Source organism: Linderina pennispora (genome assembly GCF_002104995.1).
Source record: "Linderina pennispora strain ATCC 12442 chromosome Unknown DL89scaffold_10, whole genome shotgun sequence".
Taxonomy (NCBI): Eukaryota; Fungi; Kickxellomycota; class Kickxellomycetes; order Kickxellales; family Kickxellaceae; genus Linderina; species Linderina pennispora.
This window is the reverse complement of record NW_024468258.1, coordinates 277,509-291,926: the sequence shown is the minus strand read 5'-3', so window position 1 is coordinate 291,926 and position 14,418 is coordinate 277,509. Positions and strand designations below refer to the sequence as shown.

The 14,418-nt window shown below is 54.3% G+C and overlaps 8 protein-coding genes across 8 annotated transcripts; 3 read left to right on the top strand and 5 right to left on the bottom strand.

Moving 5' to 3' along the window:
- Positions 1 to 2,074: 2,074 nt before the first annotated feature.
- On the bottom strand, positions 2,075 to 3,341 carry DL89DRAFT_28194 (uncharacterized protein). Its single transcript, XM_040889663.1, has one exon. The coding sequence runs from the start codon at positions 3,157 to 3,159 to the stop codon at positions 2,266 to 2,268; it is 894 nt and encodes a 297-aa protein (XP_040742038.1). The 5' UTR covers positions 3,160 to 3,341; the 3' UTR covers positions 2,075 to 2,265.
- On the bottom strand, positions 3,193 to 4,883 carry DL89DRAFT_28239 (uncharacterized protein). The gene is made up of 2 exons (XM_040889682.1): positions 4,548 to 4,883; positions 3,193 to 4,163 (listed from the first exon to the last, which is right to left on the bottom strand). Exons 1-2 carry the CDS (start codon positions 4,548 to 4,550, stop codon positions 3,270 to 3,272), a joined length of 897 nt encoding a protein of 298 aa, XP_040742037.1. The 5' UTR covers positions 4,551 to 4,883; the 3' UTR covers positions 3,193 to 3,269.
- Positions 4,376 to 5,288, bottom strand: DL89DRAFT_28215 (uncharacterized protein). The gene has a single exon (XM_040889670.1). It carries the CDS (start codon positions 5,171 to 5,173, stop codon positions 4,637 to 4,639), a length of 537 nt encoding a protein of 178 aa, XP_040742036.1. The 5' UTR covers positions 5,174 to 5,288; the 3' UTR covers positions 4,376 to 4,636.
- A 447-nt stretch (positions 5,289 to 5,735) lies between these two features.
- Positions 5,736 to 6,548, bottom strand: DL89DRAFT_225180 (F-actin capping protein, beta subunit; the record flags this gene model as incomplete). Its single annotated transcript, XM_040884735.1, has 1 exon — positions 5,736 to 6,548. The coding sequence occupies one exon, from the start codon at positions 6,546 to 6,548 to the stop codon at positions 5,736 to 5,738; it is 813 nt and encodes a 270-aa protein (XP_040742035.1).
- A 202-nt stretch (positions 6,549 to 6,750) lies between these two features.
- On the top strand, positions 6,751 to 8,442 carry DL89DRAFT_268734 (ERG4/ERG24 ergosterol biosynthesis protein). Its single transcript, XM_040888028.1, has one exon. It carries the CDS (start codon positions 6,773 to 6,775, stop codon positions 8,075 to 8,077), a length of 1,305 nt encoding a protein of 434 aa, XP_040742034.1. The 5' UTR covers positions 6,751 to 6,772; the 3' UTR covers positions 8,078 to 8,442.
- A 711-nt stretch (positions 8,443 to 9,153) lies between these two features.
- DL89DRAFT_301798 (uncharacterized protein) lies at positions 9,154 to 9,682 on the bottom strand (the record flags this gene model as incomplete). Its single annotated transcript, XM_040890849.1, has 1 exon — positions 9,154 to 9,682. One exon carries the CDS (start codon positions 9,680 to 9,682, stop codon positions 9,248 to 9,250), a length of 435 nt encoding a protein of 144 aa, XP_040742033.1. The 3' UTR covers positions 9,154 to 9,247.
- Positions 9,683 to 11,215: 1,533 nt separating this feature from the next.
- DL89DRAFT_268733 (acetyl-CoA synthetase-like protein) lies at positions 11,216 to 13,138 on the top strand. The gene is made up of 2 exons (XM_040888027.1): positions 11,216 to 12,628; positions 12,661 to 13,138. The coding sequence occupies exons 1-2, from the start codon at positions 11,274 to 11,276 to the stop codon at positions 12,944 to 12,946; spliced, it is 1,641 nt and encodes a 546-aa protein (XP_040742032.1). The 5' UTR covers positions 11,216 to 11,273; the 3' UTR covers positions 12,947 to 13,138.
- A 480-nt stretch (positions 13,139 to 13,618) lies between these two features.
- On the top strand, positions 13,619 to 13,948 carry DL89DRAFT_258793 (uncharacterized protein; the record flags this gene model as incomplete). The annotated part of the gene is made up of 1 exon (XM_040885631.1): positions 13,619 to 13,948. The coding sequence occupies one exon, from the start codon at positions 13,619 to 13,621 to the stop codon at positions 13,946 to 13,948; it is 330 nt and encodes a 109-aa protein (XP_040742031.1).
- Positions 13,949 to 14,418: the final 470 nt, after the last annotated feature.

Here is a 14,418-nt window from a genome sequence, read left to right as displayed (position 1 = left end):
GCTCCCACAGGCGTCCGGCACCGCCGGCGCCGCAGCTGCCAGGAAGCACAACGAGGCACTGGATGAAAAGCGCGCAGCGTGGCAGCAGCGCGCCGATGAGCTCGACCGGCACGCGTACGAGTTTGTCTGTGAGAGCGAGGTCGCTGCTGGGCTCCCCGCCAGCGAGCCGCTGGTGGAGCAGGTGAAGAAGGACGGCGTCGTGCGGTGGCTTGACGAGGACAGCGAGCTGACGGTTGCCGAGCAGTTTGCCGACATGCCAGCCGAGTCGGCACTTTTGGCTGCGGCCACCGCCGAGCGGCCGTCGCTGGAGGCATATGCGGCCGGCCGCATCCCTGGCAGCCGCATGTGGAGGGGCATGGCCGACAACATCGACCAGCTGCGTCGCATCCGCGAGGTCAACAACAAGATCTGGGCAGCCAAGCTCAACGTGCCCGTGGCCTTTCTGGCCGCCCAGGGCCATGCATCTGCCAGCAAGGGCGCTATGGATGGTCGGTCCGACGATGCTGCCACCATTCCCACTCGTGACCTGTACGCCGACCTGGCCGCCCATCCCGACCCGCCTGCCGCATTCCGCCTGGACGCCAGTGGATCGCGGCGGATGCTTGAGCGCGTCATCGCACTGGTCCTGGCCCACACGGGCTTCGAGACCATCTCCGCCGACGTCATGGCGTGTCTCTCCGACTTCATCATCGACTACATGCGCAACCTGGGCCGTACCCTCCGCACGTACTCGGACAAGTACTCGCGGTCCATGAGCGCCGAAGCCATCCTCGCCCATACGCTCTACGAGAACGGCTCCGAGGACCTGGTCGAGCTCGAGTACTTTGTGCGGGCCGACACTGAGCGCACTGGCGTCAAGCTGGGCGACATCTACAAGAACATCACCAAGGCATATCGCGATGTCATGTCCGAGAGCCGCCCGGACTCGGCCCTCGACGACTCGGCTCTCGACGGCGCCTTCCTCACCGGTGCAGTTGGCGGGCTTGGCGAAATGGGCGACGACTTCTTTGGCTTCAAGGCCCTTGGGCTCGACAAGGAGCTCGGCATTGAGAATCTCGCCATTCCCCAGCGCCTCTGGAGCGGCCGCGCCAAGACCACCAACGGCGAGGAGGCCCCATCCAACCCCGACGATGCGCTGCCGTTCCCGCCACCGGCGCCCTGGCCACCCATCACCAGTCCCACGAGACAGATCGCTCTGATCCAGCCCTTCCTGTGCGAAAAGCTCAAAGCCAAGAACGGTGTCTGCCCGCCAGGCTTCGAGCATCTCCTGGACGAGAAGCCCGAGGAGGGTGCCGCTGGTAAGGACGCGCCCACGATACCCGACGCCTGGGAGCCCATTCCTGAGGACGACGACCTGCCGCCAAAGACCCGGTATGGCGCCGCGCGGCCCAAGGTGCCGGCACCCAATTACCTGACCCACCCGCGCACCCACATGCACGTGGGATCGGGGAAGCCCGCAGCGCCCGCCAGTCGCTCAGCCAAAAAGAAGCCAGCCAAGACCACAGCCAGCAAGACCACAGCCGGCAAAACGACGGCCAGCAAGACGACGGCCAGCAAGACCACTGCCGGGGGCAAGTCGACCAAGTCGAGCGAGTCAAAGAAAAAGAAATAGAAGGATACATGCATCCTTTTTTCTTCGCCGAACGGACCTATGATGCAATAGCTGTAGCGGTGAATGTGCATGCACACTGGCGATGCTCTCTGGCTGTAGTCTTACAAATTAATATCTATTTTGGGCACATCCTTCATCCTCTTGCCATGTGTCACAGGCAGACGTGGATTGGCAGCAAGTACAGTGCCGGTTGTACAGTGGAAACCCCACCCAGTGTATGGTGCTGGAGGGGCGAGGGGATGACTGAAGGGAATTCCATTCCCAGGCCATGCCGCTCCAGCCTCCACCGATCCCCTCTCTCGATCAACTGGATTGGTAAGCCACTTCCAAAATGTTCCGTGACTACTGCAACCCCACCTGCCAGACGCAGTAGTGAGCAAGGTGCCTTCAAATGGGCAGGGACCCGGGTCGACCACAGTCAGCCCACTGGCAAGAGGTACAAAAGCCTCTCATCCCAGCCCTGGAAAGGCACCACTTTTCATCTCTTCACTCAAACCGCTCCGTTTTTTTTGCAAGCTCTTTATTGCCAACTACTCACATGTACACGCTTTCGCCGGGCTCCCGCGCATCGCTGGTTTCGCGCGACTCGTCGATCACGCTGTGCACGTACCGCCAGGATGAGCTGCGCGCTCATCCTGAGGTGCTCCGCATCATTATGCAGTATCCGCAGATCCGGGGCGCCCGCCCCGCCTCGCTGCCCAGACACGCGGTCCCGCAGCCACGCAGTCTACGCCAGCCACAGCTGAGCCAGCCACAGCCCCAGCCCCAGCAGAGAGCTCCCGACCGCATGGTGCTGCTCCGGAGGCTGCGCAGTAAACTGATTCGGACCAAGCCCACGGGACCGCGCCAGGCAACCGAGATCTAAGTCCGCCTTGTGCATAGAGCCATACACCATCTGTACTGTCTCCCAACCACCCCCTTTGTTCCTCCCAATTTGCATAGCCTGTCAAAAAAGAACGTATGTCTGATAACATAATACATTGAAACGAGACATGGAAAAATAGGTTTTTAAGAAAGAAGGAAAAAGAACACGGGTTGGGATGAGCGTTTGGGAGGGGAGCAGAAGAGAGCTTTGCAAAATTATTTACAGCCACGGATGATTCTGATGCTGCGCAGCATGCGGCGGCAGCACCTGGTACGGCTGCTGCATATGGTGATGGTGGTGGTGCATGTACTGCTGCGGGATAGGCGGCATTGGCTGCTGCTGCTGTTGCGACTGCTGCTGCGACTGCTGCTGCTGCGTGGCAATGATCGGCGGCTGCGGCGACATTGTCGGCGGGTTGGTGCGGCGGCGGCGCTGGATATTGACAATCTGGTCCGGGTAGTCCCGGTGGAACATGGCGTGCGAGAACATCCACCACAGCTTGCCATCCGTGTCGGGGATCTTGCGCCGCTGGTCCGTCAGCCGGTTGAAGCGGTAGTCGTTCAGATTCTTCTCGACCGAATGGTAGTTTTGCGCGCGCAGACCTGCCGCCTGCAACGCCGCCAGCAGCTTCTCCGAGGACGAGAACTTGAACGCCGTGCCGTCCTCGGTCCACCGGATCCATGACTCGTTCTTCGGCTCCTCGATAATCCTACATGTGCATGAAAATTAGATATGAGTGGGGTGAGCGGAGGTGGGAACTAACCAAAAGCGGGCGTGGCCCACTTGCCTCGTTCATGCATTTTGGCCAGATGCATGGCAGAGGAGCATGCCGCTTTTTTCCCACTGGGCTATTGCAGTGGGACTAACGTACCTGTGCAGAAGAATAGGGAACAGCGGGGTATCACTCGTCCGCTGCCGCTGCGTGAACGTAAACGACCGGTCGCGGATGTTGGCATTGCCCAGCACGTGCGGCAGCCCGCCGCTCTGCTGGTGGTGCGGGCTGTCGGTGCTCTGCGAGCGGCGCCGAGCCATCCGCGAGTCGTCCAGGGTCGCTGGGAAGCTGCGCACTGCGCCTGGCGTAACCGACGGCATGCTGTCGGGCGTCAGCGTCGTGGCAGCGCTGGCCGGCGAGCCCGCCATAGTGGTCGCGCTGTGGTACGTGTGGAACCGCTGGTGCGCCTGCATCGGCGGCAGCGTGTTGGCCGGCCGCGAGCCGCCGTGCGACGAGATGTTCAGCGCGGGGGGCACCGAGAACGTGCTTGTCGAGCCGCTCGATGCGCTGGAGCTCGCCGAGTGGACCCCATGGTTGATTATTGGCCGCAGCGGCGTGTGCTCGGGGCTGAGCGGCGTGTGCTCTGGGCTGGCCAGCTCCATCAGGCCCTGCATGCCCGTCAGCTCGTCTTCGCGGTACTGCGTGCGCGCTGGAACCGTAATCGCCTGCCGGTGGTTGTCCTGTGGCGCCAGCAGCGCACTGACCGGCACTGAGCTCGACGGCTCCTCCTCCATAATCACGTCGGCTGACACGTCGTGCGACGGCTGCGACGTTGACGACGTCAAAAACTGGATGCTCGTGCGATAGTCCGTGCCGCCACCGCTGTGCGGTGTCTGTGTGGCCACTGGCGACTCAGCGCCATACATGCTGCTACTGTTTCCAGCGGGGCTGCTGCGCGTGTGATCAGAGTTGCTCTACAAACACAAACAATGCTTAGTTTACTGGTAAGTGACGGTGAGAGGGAGGTAAAAAAGGACAATGCTGGGCTTGTTCGTGAAGGGAGCCATTCATTATGCGCTACTGGGCTGCCTCACCCATGTGTCCATGGGGAGGATTCGCCCTTTCTTCTTTTTTTTTTTCTGCTGCCGCTGCTGCACACGCACTTGTCAAAGGATTGATTGAGAAGCGCGCTGCACTCGGGTACCCGGGCACATGTCCACTGCGCACATATTCAAAGTACAAAAAAACAGAGGTGGGCGTGCGCATCCCCTTTTCGCAGCCCTCCGTTGACAAATGGCACACAAAAGGACGTGCCACCTCCACACACACGACACATATCCAGGATGCTGTCTACATACCATTATTAGTTATAATTTACTTCCCAGGCCTTTTTTACAGAGCGGGGAGGGGCAATGTGGAAACTCAAGTGCCGTTGCGTAGGATAGCGCTAATGGTGTCTGCTGGTGCAAGATAATGAACCGGGCTTCTTTTTAGGCTCCGAGAAGGTTTCCTTAAAGGTATGAGAAAAAGGGCTAAGCCAAGGGTGAAGGAGGGAGAAAGGAGGGGTCGGGTTAGAAAACGGAAAGAGGGGAAAAAGGAGAACAAGGAATCTTGTTGGCGGTTCTTTCAGTTGGAAAGCGACGCGAACAAACAAAGGATATAAAAAACGTAACAGGAAGAGAAAGGGAATCAAGGTTGAAGCAAACGAAAGAAAAATCCCGCCTTTTTGCAATGGACGCAGGGCGGTTGCGGCTGGGAGAGCAAAACAGGAACTGGGGAGCAGTGAGGAGTTACACAGTCGAGGACGACAGAAATAGGTCGGGGCTGGCTTACTCCAGAGAAAGGATGCACGCCAGTTAGTGGAGCGAAAATGAAAAAGAATAATTATTTGGAGTGTCAGAGACGAGAGAGAGATGGGAACGAGAACAAGTTCAGAAGCCCAAGCCAGCCATTTTGCCGCTCGAGCTCGGCGGGAGGGGGTCATTACGCTTACAAGGGCGATTTCCCGGCAGCTGACTGCCACCTAGATGTCCTTTGCGGCACTGGCATTCGGAAGGACTGGAGATCACGGGGTCCTGGTAGGCGTGTTCAGAGGGCTGCGACGCCCGCTGCTAAATTCGCTTCTGGAGGATAATGCCTGCTCGAGGGGCGGGCATTCGCCGCCTGCGGGCCCTCCCTGTCGCAGCCCAGGAACAAGCAGACCCCATTCTACAGCATGCATGGCTGCCGCTGCCCAAGCTCATTCTCCGGCGATGCCCCCTTGTCTCCGCGACCAAGAACCGCGAACTTCTCGATTCTCACAGTGCAATGTGCTGGAGAATATCTGAAACTGGACTCAATTAACCTCGCTGCCGATTGGATCCGCCGCTCCCCGAGCACTGCTTGTGCTCCTCGCATGCAGAGCGAAATTGCCTTTGTCGATCTCCAATCCATGCTGCGAAATGTGTCTTTTCCCATATACAAATTTCTGGCACGGGGATGACAAAGGATACTAAAACCTCACTAAGTAGATTGCAGATCTGGTAATACGAATAGACGTGCTACTGCTACTGCCCCTGCTCCTTCCTGGACTTGAGCTGGCCAAACAGGTCGCGCTGCATGCGCTCGCGGCTCCTGGCCTCGCTCAGATCTGCTGCCGACCGCAGCCCGTTGACAATGTCATGCGTCTTGCCGAAATACACCTCCTGCAGCGCATTGCGCATCTTGAACTCCATGTCCTCCACCATCCGCCCGATGTTGACGATGTGTGCGCTCTGATCCTCCACCGCCAGCTCGCGCTCGTCCTGCCGCGTCAGCGACCCCGACAGGTTGATCTCGTTCTGCCGGTCGCCGCGCGTCCCGCTCGCGACAGTGTACAGCATCACCGTGCTCGTCAGCTTGTACTGCGCCTGGCGCCCCTTCTCCAGGACCTCGATCACGTGGATCGAGTCCCACGAGCCCTTGGCACGCACGGTCCCGTCGTTCACCTTCTTGATCAGCACCACCCCCGCAAACGAGTCGTCCATGTCCCACAGGTACACCGACGACACCCCGCCCTCGTAGTACAGCTCCCTGTACGTGGCAAACGCGTCGTTGGCCGCCACCTCCAGGCGCCGCAGGCGCTCCGAGGGCGTGCTGCCGTCCTCCAGCGGCGGGTCGTACGTGTTGCTCCACGGCGACCGGTACGAGTCCCCGTCGCGGTTATAGTCGCACACAAGGTACTCCTTGCCTGCCGCCGTGTCCTGCCGGATCCGCAGCGGCTGGTCCACCGACGAGAGCAGCTCCTCGGTCAGCTCTGGCAGCACCTCCATCAGCGTCACCAGGTTCTCCTCGACGTTCTGCGGCGGCAGCCGGCGCATCAGGTCCAGCGCGCAGTCCATCTGCTGCTCATTTTCGTCGTAATCGGCCATTGGGGCAAGTGAATGAAATGGATGTATGATTATAAAAAAGAATGCTAGAGAACTGTGCCAAGTGGAGCAGCAGAGATTTCTGGAAGTCGTTCCTGCTGCCAAGCCGCCCCACCTGTGTTGTTTATCTGCTCGCTCCGCCGGTTTGTTTTCTGTTTTCGCCATCTCTCCTCCGCTTTCACTAACCAGTCTCTATTATGCTGAACCCAAAGACCACCCACCGCGAGTTTTTTGGCGTCCCCGGCTCGCTGGCCGTGATGACTGGCACCACCGCCGTCCTGTACGTCTGGTACTTCTCCTGCAACGAGCACAACGGCTGCCAGCTGCCCATGTCTGCCAGCCAGTGGTCCCACATTCTCGCCAGCGCGGCCAACTACCGCGCATACCTGAGCCTGGAAGCCCTGACGTACTACACTATGTGGTGGCTGTGGCTTGCCTTACTGTACTTCATCATGCCTGGAATCACCCTGAAGGGCATCAAGCTGCGCGACGGCACGCAGCTGGCCTACCCGATGAACGGCCTGCGCAGCTTCTTCTTCACTGCGGCCGTCTGGGCCTTTGTCTACAAGAAGATCGGAACCGCGCCGTTCCTGTGGATCGCCGACCACTACTTCCAGCTGGTCGCCTCTGCCTGGATCTTCTCGACCCTGCAGGCCCTGTTCGTCTACCTGTACTCGTTCCGTGCGCCCTCGGTAGAAACCCCAGGAAAAGACATTGTGATGCTGGCGCACGCCGGCAACTCGGGCAACCCCATCTACGACTTTTTCATTGGGCGCGAGCTCAACCCGCGCATCGGATCCTTCGACTTCAAGTTCTTCAACGAGCTGCGCCCTGGGATCATGGGCTGGGTGCTGCTCAATACCAGCTTCGCCATCAAGCAGCACACTGTCTATGGCAGCGTCTCCAACTCGATGTGGCTCGCCATTGTCCCCCAGATCGCCTACTGCATCGACACTCTTGTGTTTGAAGACAAGGTGCTGACCACAATGGATATCACCACCGACGGCTTCGGCTGGATGCTGTCGTTTGGTGATCTGACCTGGGTTCCCAGCATGTATTCGCTGCAGGCCCGCTACCTGGCCTTCCACCCCGTCCACCACTCCACATGGTTCACCGTGTTTGTTGCCGTGTTTGGGCTCGCCTCGTTCCTCGTGTTCCGTCTCAGCAACAGCGAGAAGAACGCCTTCCGCACCAACCCGAACGATCCGGCTCTGAAACACCTCAAGTACATCACCACGGAGAGCGGCAGCAAGCTGCTGGTCAGCGGATGGTGGGGCATGGCCCGCCACATCAACTATACCGGTGACTGGATGTTTGGGCTGGCGCAGTGCATGGCAACCGGCTTTGACACCCCCATGACTTACTTCTTCTCGGCCTACTTTTTGGTTCTGCTCCTGCACCGCAACTACCGCGACGAGTGCAAATGCCGTGACAAGTACAAGAAGGACTGGATTCGGTACTGCGAGCTTGTGCCCTATCTGTTTATCCCGTTTGTCATCTAGTCACCACAAATACACATGGCTATAGCCATCCCTCGCTATAGATGCTATATGAGCAGCTGTAGATGAGACCATAAAACCGCACCGTCAGAATGTTTATCAGGATTAGTGGCAACCCCGATACATCCTGTGCATCAGGGGGAGACATATCCAAGTATACCACGCGTTTCATGGCATGTCCAATACCGTTTACAGCTATATCCAAGTCTGCATTCGCGCCATGAATCTGGAATACGCATACCCATTGCTTGAATCTCTGAATGGGGGTGCGTGCTATCTATCCACGCTTTACATGAAGCCACAGGCTCGTTCCTGTCGTACAGTTAGCAATGCCAGCCACTACTGCATATAATAATGGATATACAATATACAGACTGAAAAGTGATTGTGACTGCAGTGCATAAAACAAGGCCATGCGGCGAATGCACCGCACCCATGAAAATACTGGCAGATCGATATTACCGTAGATATGTTGACCAAATATCGAGAGCAATGATCACAATAATGGAGCAAAAACATGGAAAAAGCCGTGAGGGAAGAAAAGCAAAGAAAAGGAACCCCCAGTGTATTGTGCATGCGCGCTGAGAGCAGCTACTGATACACAGCATCCGAGCCCATTTGAGTGACAAAGGAGTTTTACCTGCCCACCCACCATACAGTTCTCTCCGACATTTCTTCCTTCAACTATCTTTTCACCTCTGTGGGTGATTTTATATTGCAATGAACTCGGTTGAGCCAAGTGAGAATTGCTCACAGGCTGCTATGAGGTATGGAACTATTATTTCAGCTGGTGTATACACAAGAAAGACAGATCTGATCGCGGATGTAATTTGAGTTCAAATCTGTGTGTAGCAGGTAAATATCAATAGCAGTTTAAAAGATGTCTCTATTTGTAAGCAGAATGAGACAAAATCCATTTACAGCTCAACTAGCCGCAGGTAAAGTATTTCAAAGAAAAGTAAGGTATGCGAGCGTGTTCCTATCAGAATTAGATTTTCCTCATTTCATTGTTCTATTTTCTCTTTATATTTTGCTACCCAGTCCAATACTGGACTGGATTCTTTTTGTCTTCTTTCTATATTTTTCTACTTGCTTAGTGCCTTTCCGCACTCTCTCACATTTTAACCAATATATCCATCTTCGGGTGTTCCAGCCCACTCTATAATTTTATTTCTATCGCTTGTAACCTTCTGACAGTTCCTTAGGTATCAGAGGGCCAGAGCCCCAGGTGGCGGTGTCACTAAATAGCGATAGTGACAGGCCGGGTAGGGGCGGCGGGGATGCTGTTGCTGTATATGGTTCCAAGTGCGAAAGGGGAGAGGTGATGTTGGCGAGTGTAGTGTAGAGAGTGGTAGTGGTTCTATGCACGTCAGCACCAGCTGCTGCCAGCTTGTAAACCAGCCTGTGGCAGCCGGTGGAGGCATTGAAAATTTCAGTCAAGGCCTGGAAGACTACATGCAGTGCCTCCAACCTGCGTGGCAATGCAGTCATTGCGGGAGTAACAAGGTGAAAACGCTGGATCACCTTCATGTGCATCTTGCTGTCTGCAGCCGCTATGCCGCCTAAGGTCTCCCCCTGCATTGAGCAGAGGTAGGTGTTTAAAGCCATCACGCTGGCAGCCTGATTGACCACCTCAATTACATCGACAATTTGGCAGTATATGAGTTGGTATTGTTTATGCGTATGCGTGTGTGCTGGAGTATCACCGTGTACAAGTGCAGGTACAACTGCGAGATTCTTACTTTTGGTGCCTGTATTGGATACGTTCGTTTGAAATACTACTCGTGGGAACTACAGGGGAAAGAGAATGGGAGGAGGCCAACCTGCGAATGCGCAAGCTTTTACACTTGGACTTTTTGTCACTGCTGGGATCTCAATGCGCACTAATTTTCCTCTGGAGATCAAGAACTCGCGCCATATTTTTGTCTATTTCCTTGCGTGCATGGGTGATAGAGGGCTCTATTCGTTGCAAATTACTCATATCAACAGATGATGCCATAGGGGAAATCGAAAAAAAGAGACATGGAGCGAATTTTCTCGGCATTAGGTGGCTACCACCGGTAGTCAGCTATTCTGTTGTTCCCTGGCTGTGGGATAACGATGGCGAGGTAAGCAAAACATACTTGCTGAATGGTCTGTGGAGAGGGGCAGAGAGGCGTAAAAGGGTCCCAGGCTTATGCAGCACAGGTCTATATCCGAATATGGATATGGAACAGTAACTGCAGCGATGGCTGCAAGGTGAGTCTGGTAACTTTCATCTTTAGGAATTTAACCGAATTTCATAAAAACATCTTCATTTGAAATCATTGCATCTCAAGTATGTCACTGGGGAAGTATTTTATAATGGAGGAGCTTTGCCAGCTCACACACTTATTTCCGATGTGACATTGCTCAAGAAAAAGCCTTAGGAAACCGATTGATGGCAGTGGAGACTGCCCAGAGCAATACAGCTGTGGGTGTTTTGTGGGAATTAGCCTTCAGCTTACTCTCAGGCATACCCTGCCTTCGTCTTGTACCGGTTAGCGAGGCTTTCGCAGAAAATACCTTTTGCAGTAGCTACACAGCCTTTCATATCATCCCGTGAATACTGCAACTCGCTACACATCTGATGAGTTTGCTGATGCACAGAAGATTGTAGGACAGGCTGCATACCGCCCTTTTATAAACAGGTTCTTGAAGAAGAGTACGTTATTACAGGTTTTTTACTCAACTTGCTATTGCGGTATAAGTCAATTGGAGCCGTGCTGTAGCTTTGCACATTTATTATTCAGCTGCACTCGATTTGAATTCCAACATAAGCAAACCGCTGCCAATATCAGCTGACATACAGAGCTGGCCCTGCGTCGTTGCTGAACCAGATCGATATACTACTCTATTCGCTTCTGCTGTAATCTAGTTCCAAAGTTGTAGCCCTTTGGTATTGAAGATACCATGTCTCGCAGAATGTGATGTTTGCCATTAGCGCCTTAGCTTATGCCTTCATCTCTGATCTACTACACACCTGAAAACACGTATAGTCCCGTTGTTCTGGTTGCAACAATAGGATGTCCAAATTTATTCGCACATGACATGAGTAATAGTGTGCTTCCTAAAACACTAGTGGCCAGACGTGTGAAGGTGGCGAGCAATGTAAACTACCCTCTCCTTTTCTCTTCTCATTTATTCTCTTCTTTTGTCACTGCCTCATCACTTTGATATCATGATTTTTAAGAGTATCGCACCACCTGTTGAAATTCCTACAGTCGATATCCCGACTTACTTCCTGTCGGCCGCCAAGGCCAACGGTGCCAAGCTCGACACAAAAGCGTTTATCGATATCGGTGCCCAAGCGACGCTGACATACGGCCAACTCGATTACATGCATAACAGGATTGCCTCAGGGCTGGTGAATGATTTTGGCATCAGCAAAGGCGACATTGTCATGATATTCGCCACAAACTGCATACTCTACGCACCGACGTACTATGGGATTCTGGCTGCTGGCGCAGTGTGCTGCACGGCAAGTAGTGCGTTCAATGCTTCCGAGCTTGCGTATCAGCTAAACGACTGCAAGGCAAAGGTTGTTTTTACCACCAAGCAGCAGTGGCTGGTCATTAGCCAGGCCATGGATCAAGGGCTAGTTGATATCCAACCCCACAACATCATTGTATACGGAGAATCGCTACCGGGTTACTTGTACAGAAGCTTCCGCAGCGTACTTTCAGACAAGCCGTACAGGCGCCTGAGTATTAAAACGAAAGATGAAGCAGCCAGCACGCCGGCATTGATTGTCTACTCGTCGGGCACCACTGGTCAGCCAAAGGGCGTTGTGCTGAGCCACCTCAATATGGTCAGTGGTAGCACTAGTCTGAACAGCTTGGCTGCGTTCCTGGCTCTCAAGAGTGGGATCAAGCCAGGCAGTGCGGTGCAGCGCTATCTCGTCATTTCTCCGTATGCGCATATTTTTGGACTCGCTACATTTCTGCACAATCATGTTGCGAATGCCAAGACGCAGTATATTCTGCCTCAATACAGCATCGACGCATTCTTACAGGCAATTGCCCGTTTCAAGATCCAAGCCACGACTGTCGTTCCCAGCATCCTCACGCAGATTGTAAAGCACCCGAATTTGAGCAAATATGATCTATCATCGCTTCAGTATATGGCATGTGGTGCTGCCAGCGTAACCAAGGACACCCTAGAGGGTGTATCTAGACTTCTTCCAGCCAGCCCTTCCCAAGGATACGGCTTGACGGAGGTTTGTGGCGGATTCACCCTCATGTCGTCTTATTTGCCAATCGCTGGCTCGGTTGGTTTCCATGCCCCGAACTGCGAGGTCAGGTTCGTTGATGAGAATGGCAACGAACTCGGCGCTGACCAGGAAGGTGAGCTGTGCGTCCGTGGGGACAGAGTCATGATGGGCTATCTCAACCTGCCTGAAGAAACTGCGCGGGTTATCGATGGGTACGGGTTCTTTCATACAGGCGACATCGGGTACATCAACGAAACCGGCCATATTTTCATCACCGACCGGATCAAGGAGCTGATAAAGTACAAGGGCCAGCAAGTATCTACGTCGGAGCTTGAGGGGTCCTCCTTATGCACAGTGCAGTCAAGGATGCTGCAGTCATTGGAATTGATGACCCGCAGCGCGGGACCGAGGTCCCCATGGCATACGTGGTGCTGGACGACATAGCCAATCGAACGGACAGGGGCAGGGCTGCTATGTTGTGTATGGAAGTTCAGGCGTTTGTTGCGGCCAGGGTTGCTGGACATAAACAGCTGCGCGGTGGTGTCACAACCATCAACGCTATTCCGCGCAATGCATCAGGCAAGATACTACGGCGCGAGCTGAAGACGCGGTATCTGGCAAGGACCAATGCGAAGCTGTAGGCCCATGAACCCAATTTCAAGTGCTGCAGCACTGGCAATCGTAGCTGATGTTGTGGTTTCAGCTTCCGAATATCCTTTGCTGTGTAGATCGCTACAGGGTCATTGGCCTGCATCATTCGATTACGGTGACACATGATTTGCATAGAATGTGGATGCGAATAAATTCAAGGCGCCATCGCTTGTCTTCATCTCTTCTCCCTCAACACAAGTCTTCCTCAGTTTCCTACACCTAGCTCCTACATTCATCTCCTGATAGCCTACATGTGGTCAGCTAGAGATCCAAGCGCGGCGATAGCGCGGTTTATGCAGCGTGCAGCTTTTTTAGCCGGTATTTTCATGCTGCTGCGGGCTATTTATACAATTGTATCTTTCTATTGCATTATAGCCTTCCCGTCGACACACATACCTTTACTTTATCCCGCTGCCAAGCTAGGAATGGTTCAGACCCAGTCTTCTAACAACGCATGGCTAGGCGCCGTTCGAGTATGAAGCCAAGGTATATGTGTCTGATCCGTGAGGATTGGTGGTACGAGACCTGAGTCATTCTTCCAGCCAGGCCACCGAGGTATGGCATATTGAACCGCGGACAGTAGAAAACAAGTACATGTCGTTGACCAAGCGCGTCACGGATCAAAGTCCCAGAATTCCTTGCGCGTAAAGTCTGCCACCGAGATGTACAAGACATTGATGGTGTCTCCGCAAGCAGGTAACCTGTACGTGCATATATTTGCGCAGGAGGCAGGCCAGTTCACGCCGGTATCCGAATATCAGCGACTCCCGCATGGCGAGCAGGTCATGCAGGACATCATGGGAATCACGATAGCCAACTTTCCATTCACCAACTTGACGGAGATGGAGGCTCGGAAGCGGATGGACTATGCCTGTCCAACTCTGATTACACGGAAAAAGGACTGTGTGGAAGCTGCACCTGGAGGACCATGGGTTTACAGATCGCGCATTCTTTCCCATCTGGGTTGGAAAGCCAAGTATGAGCGTTGCTGATAGTTTGCAAGAAATGACCGAAGGCAGGACAAACTTTACGTATGTGCCGCCAGCTTATACATGACGATACCATACGATTCCACAGACATGGTGACACCGCTTATCTGACGTGAATACGGCGACGAGAACAGAACCGATGCCTGTGTACCAGTCCAACATTCGATATTCGATCCTGGAAGCTACGCGGTGCATTGGTACAGGCTGGGAGAGTATGATTCACAAAGATAGCTGACGATCTGGAAGGACTATGCGGACCTCCTAGCATCAGGTAGACACAGGCAGGTTATAGACAGCCAGATATACTTTCCATCGGAACATCCCGTACACATCAAGGACATTACATTGCAACACTGTCTACTGGGTTAATTCTACTGCCGGTGAAGTCTGGGACTATGCGATGTTTCGACAGGCATTATCATACCGGAATTTATTCTGGCAGACCGGAGAGCACAGACGACATTGCCAACTGG

Coding starts and splice junctions, on each gene's coding strand:
- DL89DRAFT_28194 (XM_040889663.1), bottom strand. CDS start 3,159: ATGGATCCGGTGGACCGAGGACGGCACGGCGTTCAAGTTCTCGTCCTC.
- DL89DRAFT_28215 (XM_040889670.1), bottom strand. CDS start 5,173: ATGACCCCCTCCCGCCGAGCTCGAGCGGCAAAATGGCTGGCTTGGGCT.
- DL89DRAFT_268734 (XM_040888028.1), top strand. CDS start 6,773: ATGCTGAACCCAAAGACCACCCACCGCGAGTTTTTTGGCGTCCCCGGC.
- DL89DRAFT_268733 (XM_040888027.1), top strand. CDS start 11,274: ATGATTTTTAAGAGTATCGCACCACCTGTTGAAATTCCTACAGTCGAT. Junction 12,629..12,660: donor AAGGGCCAGCAAGTATCTAC/GTCGGAGCTTGA, acceptor CCTTATGCACAG/TGCAGTCAAGGATGCTGCAG.